Below are 16,229 nucleotides of genomic sequence, written 5' to 3'. Positions count from 1 at the left end.
GGCTGTACTTCACACTAAAATATATTAAGTGTGGCTTGTTCTCCATTCTTAGCTTATTGATAAACCAGTGATGGTATAAGGGTCATGCAATGCAACTGATGCTATTTTCAGTTTTACAGCGCGTGCAGAATTATTAGGCAAGTTGATATTCTGGTCATATTTTTTTTTCCCCAAACACATTTTACCAATTCCAAACCACATCAGTCTTAATAAATACTATTGATAGTAGTTATTTATTATTACCAAACTTAGTTAAAAAGAAGTAAAGCTGATGATTAGACAAAAATGCACTTTTCAGTTATTAGTTTACTATACCAAGTGTTAAAAAAAAGACTTTTCTTTGAAGAGTTCACTGCTTTAAAGAATTGTCACCCAAAAATAAATGTTGTTTCTTCATCAGAACAGATTTGGAGAAATGTACCACTACATCACTTGCTTACCAATGGGTCCTCTGCAGTGAATGGGTGCCATCAGAATTAGAGCTGATAAAAACATAATAATCCACACTCCAGTCCATCAATTAACGTCTTGTGAAGTGAAAAGCTGTGTGTTTGTAGGAAACAGATCCATCATTAAAAAGTTTACCAACTCATAATTCATACTAACGCTTACTTCAGTGAAAACATCAATCCTCTCTTTTTTTTCACATCAAAATCTACCGACATTGTTGTTTAAAACAGTTTTTTTCTAGATAAAAATAAAGATTATTACAAGCAATATAATAGATAGAGAACTTATATTTTAGCTAGAAGCAACAGTTCAAAGTTAAAAAAGTTTTAATCATGAATTTGTTTATTACAAACATGTAGATTTTGACTTTAAAAGACATTAACTGATGGACCAGATTTGTGTGAATTACTTGTGGATTATTGTAATGTTTTTATCAGCTGTTTGGACTCTCATTCTGACGGCACCCATTCACTGCAGAGGATCTATAGGTGAGTGAATTTGAGGTGAATTTCTGCAAATCTGTTCCTATAAAGAAAAACTCCTCTTCGATGGCCTCAAATTGAGTACATTTTCAACAAATGTTTATTTTTGGGTGAACTGTCCCTTTAAAGGGATGCTGTAATTTAAAATGTTGTTTAAAAAAAAAAAGTAATTTATATAAAATTTTAAACACAAATTGTGATAGGAAATGAATGATTCTACATTACAATTTCGAGTGAAGTGTTATCAAAGGTGATTGTGTCAAAGTAAAGTAAATGTACAGTTCTAAGATTATACAAATCGGTAACAGCTGTTTATTGTTAAAGTTATTTTAGCATGTACAGTGCCCTCCACTAACATTAGCGCCCTTGGTAAATATAAGCAAAGGCAGATGTGAAAATAAATCTGCATAGTTTTAATCTTTTATTCGCAAAATTCACAAAATCTTTCATTGAATTAAGGGGAAAATCTCATTGCAAGTTGGCCAGAATTATTGGCACCCCTAAAAATTCTTATAAGTAAAATATCTCTGCAGTATATTCCCATTCAATTTTTAGCGCTCCAGGGTAACTAGGAGCATGAAATTGTCCAGCCATGACTTTCTGTTCCACATGATTATAAATATGAGGAACATAAATGCCAAATTCCCTTAATCATCCATCACAAGGAGTAAAACCAAAAGAATATACCAAAGAAGATTGTTGAGCTTCACAAAATAGAAACTGGCTGTAAGAAAATAGCTAAATTGTTGGAACTCCCCATTTTCACTATCAGGGCAATAATTAAGAAGTTCCTTAAAAGATGTTACTTTAGTTAAAAAAAAATCTGCCTGGAAGAGGATGCGTGTCTATATTGTGCTAATGCATGGTAAGGAGGAAAAGTTTAATTGGCCAAAGACTCTCCAAGGATCACAGCTGGAGAATTGCAGAGATTAGATCTTCCATCAGAACAGTGATTTAAAACAAACATCAAAATCAACACAAAAATGTGTCACCAAGGAACAAAATAAAGGAATGGCAGTTCCCTGACCTGAACCCTATGGAAAATGAGTAGGGTGAACTAAAGAGAAGAAGCACTAACATGTAGCTGGGAATCTAAAAGGTCTGGAATGATTCTGTATGAAGGAATTGTGTCTGATGTCTTGTCAGATGTTCTCCAAACTCATCAGGCATTATAGGAAAAAACTCAGAGCTGTTATCTTGGAAAAAAGGACGTTGCAACAATTGGGTGCCAATAATTTGGCCAATGTGAACTAGACAAAAACATTTATTTCAAAAAACAATTTCATTTATTCCCCCCACTTTCCATTGTTTTACTTCATTGATAGGTTCGAATTTTGTTAATGAAAGATCAAAATGATAAACGATGCAGATTTATTTTCACAGCCACCTTTGCTTATATTTACCAAGGGTGCCAATATTAGTGGAGGGCACTGTATTCACCCAAAAAACACTTTAGCATCAGTTGAAAAATGTTTAAGTCAGCAACCCCTCTCACTTTTAACTCATGTTGTGCTCTGCAGGCCATGTTGGCAGCAGCCAGGTCAGTCAGACCCAATCTCTATGTGATAGCTGAGCTCTTTACAGGCAGCGAGCTGATTGACAATGTGTTTGTTAACCGGCTGGGAATAACCAGTCTTATAAGAGGTATTGGAGAGTCTTTTAGCATGACACTAACAATGTCTTATCTGTTTGTCTTTCTTTTTCGCACTGCATCACCTGTCATTTTCTCTCTGGACTATCTCTCCTAAATATATACGTCCAAAATCTCTCACCTTGACTTTTATTGTCTCATTTTGTCTTCATTTGAGGCATGACTGTCTCCCTTTCTGAACCTATTTTTCACACCCCACCTGACATACTAACAACCGTGGTTTGGTTTCCTCTTGGCTGTGTGTCTTGCCCTAACCCTGCTTGCTGCAGTTCATGCTGGATGCTGCCCGCACACTCAGACCTGACCTGTACGTGGTGGCTGAGCTCTTCACAGGCAGCGAGGAGCTGGATAATGTCTTTGTAACTAAATTAGGAATCTCTTCACTCATCAGAGGTATGGCCTTATAATAACCGTGGTCTTGCATTGTGGCTGTTATATTGTGTTTGTTAGTGTATGACATGCAATCTAACTTCATCAAACATTTTTAAGGTTTGGGGTCAGTAAGATTTGTAAAATGTTTTGAAAGAAGGCTGCATTTTTTTAATAATAAAAAAAGCATTATTGTAAAATAATAGTACATTTTAAAAAACCATTTTCTATGTTGGTATGTTTTAAAATGTAATTTGTTTCTGAAGGCAAAGCTGGATTTTCAGTAGCCATTACGAGTCTTCAGTGTCACATGATCTTTCAGAAATCATTGTAATATACTGATTTGGTGCTGAAGAAAGATTTCTTATTCTTATTTATTCTTAAAGGGATGGTTCGGAGTAGAATTGACTTCATTGCTATGCACTCCGAAGCCCATCTAAATACCCCATCCGAAGTTTTTTTTTTTACCTTAGTCGAACATTTATGGAGATATTAGAGTTTTTCGAATTGCTTGTTACAGGAGTGAATGGTACATGTGATGTATCCCGTAAATTGCACCACTAAACGTGCAAGTGATCTTACCAAACTTGTACAATAGTGTAAATAGGTTATGTACTCACAAAACGCTGCATCAGAACATTTGTAAGTCCACCATGAGTGTTTTAAAAACACGTTTTACCCGAGAACTACTAGTCTCAGAAACTACAAGTCGACGTCACTTCCCTGGTTTGAAAAAAGCACGTAAAAGTCCTCCTACTACATCTATGTGCATGTCAACTTGTAGGAGGACTTTTACGTGCTTTTTTCAAACCAGGGAAGTGACGTCGACGTGTCGCCATTTGTAGTTTTTGAGACTAGTTGGGATCGGCTAAAACGTGTTTTTAAAACACTCATGGTGGACTTACAAATGTTCCGATGCAGCGTTTTGTGAGTAACCTATTTACACTACTGTACAAGTTTGGTAAGATTACTTGCACGTTTAGTGGTGCAATTTACGAGATACATCACATGTACCAATCACTCCTGTTACAAGCAATTCGAAAAACTCTAATATCTCCATAAATGTTTGACTAAGGTAAAAAAAAACTTCGGATGGGGTATTTACATGGGCTTCGGAGTGCATAGCAATGAAGTCAATTCTACTCCGAACCATCCCTTTAATAACTTTGTGCTTTTTTCCAGTGTTCTTTGATGAAGAGAAAGTTTAAAAGAACAACATTTATTTGAAATTTAAGCCTTTTGTAACATTATAAATATATTTACTATCACTTTTGACACATTTAATGCATTCTGCTGAATAAAAGTCTTAATTTCCATCAAATGAAAAATCTTAATGACCCTGAACCTTGAATGGTACTTTAATGAACAGAAGCTATTGCTCTGATTCTACTTTTGACGGAATTGAAAACAGTGCTCTTTAGCTTTTTATCATTTACTTACCTCACCTCAAACCTATATGACTTTTTTCTTCTGGATTGGAGTTTTCAAACTTAAGAAATGTTACAAGAGCACCATAAAACCATCCAAAAAATGTGAAAGTATTGCATATGACATGCACACTATATTCCAAGTCTTCTGATGTCAAAAAATAAATTGGTCATTATTTAATAAAAATCTTGACATCTATCTCTCCTTGGTGTTTTCACGAGAGGTGGCAATATTCAATTCTTGAAAGATCTCTTTTTTTAGTTCTTTAGATCTTGAATGAATATTTGATCTGGTTAGCAAAACTGGTCCAAATGATTTGTTTATGTATAATTTTAAATGTTGAAAAATGAAAGTCATTTAGGTTTGCAGTGACATGAATGTGAGTGAATACCGAGGAGCCAAAGTTTTTATTTTCTGGGTGAAATAAGTAGCTCATATTAAAATGATTCAGCGTTCATACTTTGCATTGTGCTGTTGTAGAGGCGATGAGCGCTGGAGACAGTCATGAGGAGGGTAGGCTGGTGTACCGGTATGGAGGAGAGCCTGTGGGGGCTTTTCTTCAGCCCAGTCTCAGGCCTCTGGTGCCCAGCATTGCCCATGCCATGTTCCTGGACGTCACACATGATAATGAGTGCCCTATTCAGGTATAGCATTTCAAACACATATTACATTGTGTTGGTGTAGCCACTTAAATGAGTTCTGATTTTGATGTTTTGTGTAGATCCGCTCTGTGTACGATTCACTGCCCAGCTCTGCTATTGTTTCTATGGCCTGCTGTGCCATTGGAAGCACCAGAGGCTACGACGAGTTAGTACCCCACCAGGCAAGATATTTAACTTCACACAGACTCACCAAAACATGAATTGAGCTCATTTTTTGAGTACATCACAGAATTCCTTTTTTTTCTTTTCTACCATCAGATCTCAGTGGTATCAGAGGAGCGTTTCTATAGCAAATGGAATCCTCAGGCTAAGCCGTCGTCCCCAGATGAGGTCAACCTGCAATCAGGAATCAACGCTGGAAAGCTGGCTCTCAACCGGCTACACCAGGAACTGGCATCAAAAGGCTTCAGCCAGGTAAATGCAACCTGAGGCACTTGTGTGTAAATAAATTTAAAAAAAAAAGAATGAAGACAAAACCCTGTTTATTTAAAGGTGTCCTATTATTATTTTTTCAAGATATAAAATAAGTCTCTGATGTCACCAGAGTGTGTATGTGAAGTTTTATCTCAAAATACCTTTAAGATCATTTTTTATATAGCTTGTTAAAATTGCAGCTTTTAGGGTATGAGCCAAAATGCGTTTTTGTGTTTGTCCCTTTAAATACAAGTGAGCTGGTGCTTCTGGCCCCCTTTTTAGAAGAGGGTGGAGCTTCAAGAGCCGGTGGAAAAAAAAAAACAGGACAATTTCACATACTGAAAATGTCAGAAACGTTCAATAGTTGTATTCAGCCTTACATGTTTGAACCCGAACCCCTTTAAAAATCAGTCGTCTGATTGTACTGTGCATAATAAATGTGCGTTAATGAATTACACAGACTGGGAGCACAGTGGGATAAAATACATACTGGTCTCATGGTGGCATTGCATGCTATCACAAACTTTTTAAGTCCCACTTGTGATTATGAGCTCGACAAATTCGAGCGGTTGACTTCATGTTACTTTCATATGCAATGTTTAGCTAAAGTAACCACAAACTTGTGTTACTTTTCACACACTGCGGTTCAAACACCTTATAAAAAAGATTTTTTGCATAATAGGTCTTTTTAAAGGTTTAAAAGTTGAATGCAAATCAAGTAAGCATGAATTGGAATTGAAAAACTGCAATTGGAATAAATAATGGTTGAAAAATTATAAGTAGATAGAAGAGTTTTTGTGTGATGAGCTATTTGCACATGGTGTAGATCTGTTTACAGAGAAGGCATCACACCTGCAGATGGCGACATGGCATGTGACAAGTCAGTTGCCCTTACTTGTCAACACATTAAAATAATACATTTACATTTGCATTTAAATATTAAATTTTAAATAGAATCTAAAATGAACCTGAAATTAAGAGTGTATTAATATTATATATTATTAAAATGATAATGAAATTAAAAATGAAATGCGGAACTAAAACGTGAATTAAACTCTGTTAAATAAACTATTACTAACAAATCCATTGCTGTATGTGTAGTATACATATGTATTCTGTAATAAACCCAATATTACAAAATAACAGAATTATAAAGTATACAGAATTAGAAATTAATAATATAAAAATACATTGAATGAAAATACTAATTAGCTAAATAAATAAATGTTAAAATGTAAACATAGGATTTAATATTTAATATATTTTGTATTATATTTATTAGATATATAATGTTAAATACTATATATGAAATTGTAAACTAGAAATAAACAAAAATGATTAGAAGTGCATTTTTAAATTGTATTAAAGGTATAGTTTCCTCCAAAATAAAAATCCTGTCATTAATTGCTCATCCTCATGTTGTTCCAAACCCATAAGACCTTTGTTCACTTTTATGTTGTTACAAACCCCTTTTTTTCTGTGAAACACAAAAGTATTTAGCAGATTGTCCAAGCTGCTCTTTTCCATATAATAAGAATGAATTGTAACCATTTTACTTTCATTGTACGACAGAGTAGAGTTTAAATATTTAAATATTTATCTAAATAAAAATATCAGAATGTCAAATATTTAACGTTGAAATGTAATTACATACTCAAAAAATAAGTCAAATATAATATAAATTAAGGGATCATCCTTATCCTCAAGTTGTTGTAAACCCATAAGACCCTTTCATTTCACCCTTCATTTCTGGAACACAAATTAAGATCATTTTGATTAGGGCTGCAACTAACGATTATTTTGATAATGGAGTAGTTGGTTGATAATTTTTCGATTAATCGGTTAATTGGCTTAAATCTCAATTTTTTTATTTTATTGACAAAAATCACAATATTCCACATTCTGTCCAATGTCCTTTAAACAAACGTGCCAACTGAATGATTTGAAAACAGTGCTAAATTAAATTTAGAGAAGAGACAAATATCTGAAGAAAAACACTATAAAGCGCTTGACTATTTTTTCATAGATAACAGCAATAGCATTAGAAATAGCCTACTGTTACTAAAAAGCTTATGCATATTGGTGGACTAACTAATACAGAAAGCTAAAAAAAATATTTTGTTAATTACCTGTTAGTTTTGAGCAGCAGTGGAACAAACCTTAAATAATTTGTTAAAAACCTTACATACATTGGATATGGTGAACATAGTTTAAATCTCTACATTAAAAATGAAAAGATTCGCCTAATACAGATAATAAAGAAGAATAAAAACAAACTCAGTGTTAACCAACAGGTGAGAGGAATGTTCTGTAGGAACATGCATTCACTTTGATCAAATTTATATAAAAGGTGGCTGTGAAGCATCTGACATATATATATATATATATATATATATATATATATATATATATAGATTTAAACTTAACACAAAATGTCAGGATGGACTTCTAAGCAAAAATTGAAATGCTCGTGTGAATTTGTGACATTTACAGATAAGGATATGACCAAAAACTGAAAGTTTTCATGCTGAGGATGCAAACTAATCTGTCAAAGCACCTCACAGGGAAAGCATTACGCTAATAGCTTAAAGGTTAAAATAAAGAATTCTCATGTTTGGGCAGCTTGGATCACGTATCTCTCCTGCAACATCTCATTCTGTTTCCTCCACTATTTTTGATGCATTTTGTCCATAGAAATGCATCATTCAGTGCTGTAAATTGACATGAGCCTCTGAAGTTGTACGTGCACTGTGAGCAGATCCAATTAATCGATAATGAGAATCGTTGTTCATGATTTTCATTATCGATAATAATCGATTTTATCAATTAGTTGTTGCAGCCCTATTTTTGATGAAATCTGAGAGCTTTCTGACCCTGCATAGACAGCAATTCAACTACCATGTTCAAGAATGGTCAGAAAGCTCTCGGATTTCATCAGAAATATCTTAATTTGTGTTTCAAAGATGCAGGTATTCCGGGTTTGGAACGACATGAGGATGAGTTAATGACAGAATTTTAATTTTTGGGTGAACTATCCCTTTAAAAAAAAACTATGGTATTCCAAGCTATAATAACCTTTCACTAGCTTCATCAATATGTCTTTGTTTGTTTTCTTAGGTGTTTGTGGACCAAGTGGACGAGGACATTGTGGCAGTCACTCGTCATTGTCCCAGTACACACCAGTCAGTGGTGGCTGTGTGCCGCACCGCTTTCAAGAACCCCAAACACCATCGCTACACAGATGAGGTTCCACCAATGTGCATCCCAGGTGTGTCAAAGTTTCGCTCCTCCTTATCAGAGAGGCTGAACCTTTTTTTATATTTAACTGGATGAGATTTCCTCTCTCACTCAACCTCATTGAGATTCTGTTCTGGCATCTGGTTTTATTCTGTCTTGATAATGTGTCCTTGGACTTAATGCCTGACTGGAAGCCAAACCCTGAAATCTCTCTGAAATCTCACAGGTAAGATAGAGGAGGTGGTGCTGGAGGCGCGTACCGTGGAGAGGCAGACGGGCTCCTACAAAAAAGATGAGAAGAGCATTAATGGCATGCCTGGGTACACGGTGGAGATTAAAGAGCACATCCAGGTAACCTGAGTGCTGTGAGACCGCTCTAATTATAACTGTCCTAAGCCGACACAATGGCCTCTGCTGAGAACACTCATTCACAAAACAGCAAAAGCTCAAGCCCTACCCTGCAGTTTAAACACCACAGCCCTCAAAGAGCTCTGGTTTCATTTCAACTACTTGTTTTGGTAAACCTCCCCTTTCCTGCCTGGTTGTAAATGTCTGCCGCCCAGACTTGCATGGCCTTTTGATTGCCTATGCTGTCAACACTGCACGAGTCAATCTTATCTTTGGTCTCAGAGGTTCCTTTGTCCTTTGTCTTTTCTCAGCTGAAGGACAGTAAGGTGGTGCGGCAGGCTGGAGTGACGTCTCGAGGGCGCAGTGAATACGTGCAGGAGATCTTGTTTGAGCAGCTGACACCTGGAAGCGTTATTGCTTTCAGGTTAGACTTTGAAAGGTTTTACTGTCCCTGAACCAGATCAGGATTTTACTTGCAATGAAGGGGTGATCCAACATTGTACCAAAACTTTTATAACACACATGTCATTAAATTGTGATGTGATCAATTTTACATGCTGCTTGAAAGTTTGTGAACCCTTTAGAATACTCTATATTTCTGCCTGTGTCCCAAAATATCATCAGAGTACACCCCTCACATTTCAGTCACCTTTTTAATATATCGTCACAAGGGACAATACTATTGAAATGAAACTTGGATATATTTTAGAGTAGTCAATTTGCAGCTTGTATAGCAGTATAGATTTACTGTCCTCTGACAATAAACCAACGTACAGCCATTACTGTCAAAAGAGTGAGTATGCCCTAAGTGATAACCGCAGTATGTTGTTTAACCATGCAAAGCCACATGTCCTATTCCTCATGTTTATGTTTTTGTCTGTAACAGGACCATACAAAGTTGTGGATTTTGAATTACAGTTAAAATTTGGTGCTTTAAGTACAATTCTCTCATACCTACCACTGGATGTTCAACATGGCATCTCATGGCAAATAATTCTCTGAGGATTTGAGAATTAGAATTGTTGCTCTCCACAAAGATGGCCAAAGAGGTTCAGTAACACCCTGAAACCGAGTTACACTACAGTGGTCAGGGTCATACAGAGGTTTTCCAAGATGGGTTCCATTCAGAACAGGCCTTGCAAGGGTTGATCAACGAAGTTGAGCACTCGTACTGTGCGTCATGTGCAGAACCTGGCTTCAAAAAAACAGATGCATGAGTGCTGCCAGCATTGCATTAAAGCTTGTAAAAGTAGAAGGTCAGCTCCCGGAAGGAAGACTCTTTTAGAGCTGGCTCACAAGAAAGCCTGCAAACAGTTTGCTGAAGACAACCTGTCCAAGAACATGAATTACTGGAACGATGTCCTGTGGTCTGATGGGACTAAGATAAACTTGTTTGGCTCAAATGGTGTCCAGCATGTGTGATGCTGCACATTGACAACTCTAAAATATAATATAAGTAGACAAAGAGAACCCAATCAAACAAGTGAGAGAAAAATATTTTCTTTCTCATTTATTTATTGAGAAAAAATATCTAGTGTTACATATCTGTGCATTGCAAAAGTATGTGAATCTTTGCTTTCAGTATCTGGAGTAACCCCCTTTTGCTGCAGTAACTGAAGGTAACGTTTCTTGTAAATGCTGGTCAGTCCTGCACAACAACATGTTGGAGTTTTAGCCCATTCCTTAGTGCAGAACCATTTAAACTCTGTTATGTTGGTGGGCTTCCTCCTCTGAACTGCTTGCTTAGGTCCTTCCACAACATTTGAATTGGATTAAGGTCTGGACTCAGCCATTCCAAAACAGTAACTTTGTTATTCTTTAAACATTCTTAGGAAGAATTACTTGTGTGCTTGGGGTTGTTTCTTGCTGCATGACCCACATTCTCTTGAGACTCTGTTCTTAAACAGATGTCCTGGCATCTTACTTTAGAATTTGCTAGTAAAATTTAGAATTCATTTTTCCATCAATGATGGCAGGCTATCCTGGCAAAGATGCAGCAAAACAGGCCCAAGCCATGATACTACTACAACCATGTTTCACAGATGGGATAAGATTCTTAAGCTGGAATGCAGTGTGCTCTTTTGTCCAAACATAACAGCTTCTAATTTAACCAAGAAGTTCATCCATCCATTAAACCTTTCTCCAATAGTCATCTGGCTTGCCCACATTATCTTTATCAAGCAATTTTCTTTTTGGAGAACAGTGGCTTTCTTCTTGCAACTCTGCCATGCACACCATGGTTGATCAGTGTTCCCCTGATGGTGGGCTCATGAACATTAACATTAGCCAATTTGAGAAAGGCCTTTAGTTGCTTAGAAGTTACCCTGGGAACTTTTGCAACCTCACAGACTATTACACATTCTGCTTTAGAGTGATCATTCTGCTTTTGGTCGATCACTTCTCAGGAAGGTAACAGTGGTCTTGAATTTCCTCCATTTGTACACAATCTGTCTGACCATGGATTTGTGGAGTCCAACGTCTTTAGAGATGGTTGTGTAACCTTTTCTAGCCTGATGAGCAACATCAACTCTTTTTCTGAGGTCCTCCGTAATTTCCTTTGTTTGTGACATGATTCACTTCCACACTTCACTTCTGTTCTTTGAATAAAATGGCTCACATACTGACATTTGATAGTCATTGCACTGACTGAAAACAACTGCACTGATGGACTCTAATTTCACCTTTAAATTAACTGTTTATCCAAGAGATTCATTGCACAGATATGTAACACTGAGTCACTTTTCTCATTGTTCTTTTTGTCTACTTTCAGGATTTACATGATAATCCGATGATGTTTTGGGTCATATTTATGCAGAAAAATAGAAAATTCTAAAGGGTTCACAAACTTTTAAGCAACAATGTGTGTGTCTTTGCTGACTGAACATTTTAATAAAAAAATAATAATAATTTCCTGATAATTTACTCACCCCCATGTCATCCAAGATGTTCATGTCTGTCTTTCGTTCTTTAGTTGAAAAGAAATTAAGTTTTTTGAGAAAAACATTCCAGGATTTTTCTCAATGTAGTGGACTTCATTGGGGATCAGTGGGTTGAAGTTCCAAATTGCAGTTTCAATTCGATTTCAAAGGGCTCTACACGATCCCAGCCAAGGATTAAGGGTCTTATCTAGAAAAACGATTTGTCATTTTCTAAAAAAAATCTTTTTTTTAAATACATTTTAACCACAAATGCTTGTCTTCCACAATCCATATTAAATTCCCATTGAATTCGACTATATAGAAAAAAAATCCTGAAATGTTTTCCTCAAAAACCTTAATTTCTTTTCAACTGAAAAAAAAAAACAGGAACATCTTGGATGACAGGAATGTTTAATCTGGAGTGAACTTATCCTTTATTATTATTATTAATATTATTATAAGTTTCAAAGGTGAAGTTTCTTTCTTTTTCAGAGTGAGTCTGGATCCCAAATCTCAGGAGTTAGTTGGTGTGTTAAGGAACCATCTCATTCAGTTCAATCCACTGTATAAAGCAGGAAGTCTGCCTGATCCAAACACACCTGACATTCTGAAGAGTCCACTGACACAGTGAGACATTTTATCCACATTTACGCTCTTCCGCCATCATAATGCTGATGCTATTGAGGCTTTTAGTAAACCACAGTTACTGAAGGAGTCAATGAAAGTGTTTCTTAGCACGGATTTCACTTGATATTGGGCTTTAGACTCCATGTGGGGGAAAATTAATGGTATAGCATTTGATTTAAGCCTATGCTTATATTCATCACCATCTGTAAGGTCTTTCAGTAACTGTAGTCATTGTATTAGTATTTTATTTTCTGAGTTGTGTTTTCTGAATTGTGTTGTGGTAAAAATAGCAACAGGTAGAACCAATAGCTCACCATTTCATGTCATCGAAATAATGCCCTCCCCCCCAGTCCAAAATATGTATTAAATTGTGTAGATTTTTAAATAATGTAAATCTTTCCTTGTTTTTCTACTTCATATTTCAGAAACATAATTTACGTTATATAGCCATACATGTCTTAATACCCGGGGTTCCCTTTCAGAGTTACTGCAGCCTTATGGTCTTGATCTCCTACAGAGATGATCTCTCTATGCACAGAGAACTGAACATTTTTATGCCTTTGTTCATTATTGAGAAGTTCTGAAGATGCTTTTTTCATGTTTTTTTCTACATCAGGATTATGTCTAAGATGACTCTGGCTGATATGAACATTCTTCTGTTTCGCTGTGATGCAGAGGAAAAGGAAGATGGAGGGGGCTGCTATAACATCCCCAGCTGGAAGCCACTCAAATATGGTGGTCTGCAAGGTACAGATGAAACTTGTATTTTTCACAGGTCAATATACATTGTCCTGTGTGTATTTATTTATAAGATGTGTATTTTACAGGCATCTTAAATCAAAATAACTGGCAAAAAATGTTGTCATTTCATACTCACAGGTCTGTTGTCAGTAATGGCAGATGTTCGACCCAAAAATGATCTTGGCCATCCGTTCTGTGACAACCTAAGGCAAGGGGATTGGATGATCGACTATGTGAGCAATAGACTGATATCCCGTGGGGGCACACAGGCCGAGGTAAATGAGTCAAGCGATCAAAATAAATACTGTATGGAGCTGATAATCTCAGGGTTCTTAGCTGCGGTCAAAGTCTTTGGAAAGATCTATTGCTACTCCTATTCTTAAATCCAGTAGTCAAATTTGTCACTAACATGTCCTTAGGTGGGTCAGTGGTTCCAGGCTATGTTTGCCTACCTGAAACACATCCCTCGCTACCTTATCCCCTGTTACTTTGATGCCATCCTGGTAGGGGCCTACACTACTGCACTTGATGTGACCTTCAAACAGATGTCAAGGTCAGTGTCTCAAAAGGATAGGGAAAATCCTATCATAAACTCTTGTTGGGTTTTATTATGAATCCTTTCTCTGAAAACAGCTATTTTCTCTTAAAACTATTTCAGTAGCTGATTAGTTCTCACAATTAGCTGGCGACACAGCCAATCAATTTCATGTTTAGCAAACTTTTTTTATTTACTTTAAACCTGTCGACATGTTCCGAGAAAAAAGTCCCAATGTTCCGAGAATAAAGTCGAAATGTTCTGGGAATAAAGTCAAAATATTTTGAGAATAAAGTCGAAATGTTCCAAGAATAAAGTCAAAATCTTCAGAGAATAAAGTCGAACTGTTTTGGGAATAAAGACGAAATGTTCAGAGGATAAAGTCAAAATATTTTGAGAATAAAGTCGAAATGTTCCAAGAATAAAGTCAAAATCTTCAGAGAATAAAGTCGAAATGTTCTGGGAATAAAGACGAAATGTTCAGAGAATAAAGTCAAAATATTTTGAGAATAAAGTCGAAATGTTTTGGGAATAAAGTCGCAACTACGAGAATTAAATCATAAGAATTAAATTTATAGTATCTTGAGTATATCTTGAACATGCAAATGGCCTGGATTGGGAGCACCAGGAGAAGTTGCCAGGCCACTAGAAATTATTTGAAAAAATTGTCTTCAATTGCATTAATTTGGCCTATTTGTAGTGCGCCAGCCACCCAATAATAGCAATAAGCTTTGTGCTGTGACAGATCACGTATTCATGTTAATCAATCGTCTTTTCGATTGCAATGAGACATTATTCACTAAATTATACTTTTCATTAAATTATTCTATGCGGAAATTCTACCACCCACTCCAGAAAATCGCATGTGGCATTCAACCTTTCATTCCGCAAATTAATTTAATTACAAACAACAATAAAACATTCTAAATGTCGAAGTGGACTGCAACTCATTAATTTAAGTTATCTTGTTGTCTTCTTGTTGTCTTCTTTGAGGCAAGCTTTTTTATTCACGGTATAAAACAGTAAATGATTGCAATTAATTATTAACATCTTCCATTCACTATTGTGCTTTGTTACTTTTAATATAACACATCTCAGATTTCAAATTCTGTAATTTTTTTGTTATAAATGTGTTTTTCCTCAAATTTGTAGCAGGATATTAACGTGAAGGAACATCAAATGAAATTTAAAAAAAAAAAGAATTTAATTTAATGAACTGAATGTCTCTGGCTGATGACTGATACAGTTATCTGTCACGCCACATTAAAGAGAATGAAGAACACATTATTGTATGAACAAAATGTTCAGAGAATGAAGTCTACATATTTCGAGAATAAAGTCGAAACATTCTGAGAAAAAGTTGAACTGATTTTTTTTTTTTTTTTGCTCTTTGCATGCGCAATAGCTAAGAGTATACTCTCAAAATATTAGGTTATAACTTTAATCTTGTTATTGCTACAAATTTATTCTAATTTTGAGTTTATTTTCAAAATATTTTGACTTTATTCTCGAAACATTTTGACTTAATTCTCAAAACACTTCAACTTTATTCTCATAATTTTGACTTTATTTTTAAAATATTTCAGCATTTTTCTCGTAATTGTGACTTTATTCTCGAAATGTTTCGTCTTTATTCTTGAAAATATTTCAGCTTTGTTCTTAAAATATTTAGATTTAATTCTCGTAAAATTCAGACTTTATTCTCAAAATGTTACGATTTTAATCTGGTAATCTTAGCTTCTTTTTTTAACGTGGCACTAAAACACCATCATAATCTCACTACTGTGTGCCATGTGAATTTCTTTAGCCTTCCTCCTCCCTAGCACCACCTGTCTAGATCTGCCTCTGGGTTCTATTTCTTTTAATTTGCAGTTGCAGATCTAATCCTAATCCCTGTAATTATTAGCAAGTTTCAGCAGCAAACCTTCACTCACTTGGCAGCGTAGCATATCTAAATCCGCCAAGATCCATAACTGTTCAAATCTATTTTAGGAGCTGTCATGATTGAAAGTATTAAATCTAATGCTCAGGTTTCTCATAATTCAAGAGCTGTTATAAGACTGATTGTGTGCATGTGTCTGTGTGTTAGTTTTGTGCAGAATGGCTCATCTTTTGTGAAGCTGTTGGCTCTGGGATCGGTCCAAATGTGTGCCGTTGGACGTTTTCCAGCTCTTCCACCTCTCTCACCAGCCCTGAGCGATGTGCCTTACCGTGTCAATGAGATCACAAAGCAGAAGGAGCAGTGCTGTGTTTCATTGGCTGCAGGTGACTCCATAGTAACCCACAGAAAAACCTAAATATGTCAGAATATGTTGCAGAAGTTGCCAGAGTAAATGAATTATTAAGTGTTGCTAGCCGAATGGCCAA

At 35.8% G+C, this 16,229-nt stretch overlaps 1 protein-coding gene across 5 annotated transcripts in view; it reads left to right on the top strand.

Moving 5' to 3' along the window:
• agla (amylo-alpha-1, 6-glucosidase, 4-alpha-glucanotransferase a) overlaps nucleotides 1-16,229 on the top strand; it is a 45,507-nt gene that overhangs the window by 20,897 nt on the left and 8,381 nt on the right. For 3 of the 5 annotated variants that reach the window (XM_073848317.1, XM_073848316.1, XM_073848318.1), the window contains 12 exons: nucleotides 2,853-2,976; nucleotides 4,861-5,024; nucleotides 5,102-5,203; nucleotides 5,301-5,456; nucleotides 8,574-8,724; nucleotides 8,920-9,044; nucleotides 9,353-9,465; nucleotides 12,452-12,586; nucleotides 13,203-13,333; nucleotides 13,466-13,602; nucleotides 13,747-13,880; nucleotides 15,952-16,127. In XM_073848317.1, the coding sequence (XP_073704418.1) occupies nucleotides 2,853-2,976; nucleotides 4,861-5,024; nucleotides 5,102-5,203; nucleotides 5,301-5,456; nucleotides 8,574-8,724; nucleotides 8,920-9,044; nucleotides 9,353-9,465; nucleotides 12,452-12,586; nucleotides 13,203-13,333; nucleotides 13,466-13,602; nucleotides 13,747-13,880; nucleotides 15,952-16,127 (1,648 nt within the window). Of the gene's footprint in view, nucleotides 1-2,452; nucleotides 2,577-2,852; nucleotides 2,977-4,860; nucleotides 5,025-5,101; nucleotides 5,204-5,300; nucleotides 5,457-8,573; nucleotides 8,725-8,919; nucleotides 9,045-9,352; nucleotides 9,466-12,451; nucleotides 12,587-13,202; nucleotides 13,334-13,465; nucleotides 13,603-13,746; nucleotides 13,881-15,951; nucleotides 16,128-16,229 lie in introns of all 5 variants that reach the window. The other 2 variants (XM_073848320.1, XM_073848319.1) reach the window with 1 other exon arrangement.

The sequence above is a fragment of the Garra rufa genome, chromosome 10 (assembly GCF_049309525.1).
Source record: "Garra rufa chromosome 10, GarRuf1.0, whole genome shotgun sequence".
NCBI classification, from domain to species: Eukaryota; Metazoa; Chordata; class Actinopteri; order Cypriniformes; family Cyprinidae; genus Garra; species Garra rufa.
This window is presented reverse-complemented; position numbering and strand designations above follow the sequence as displayed.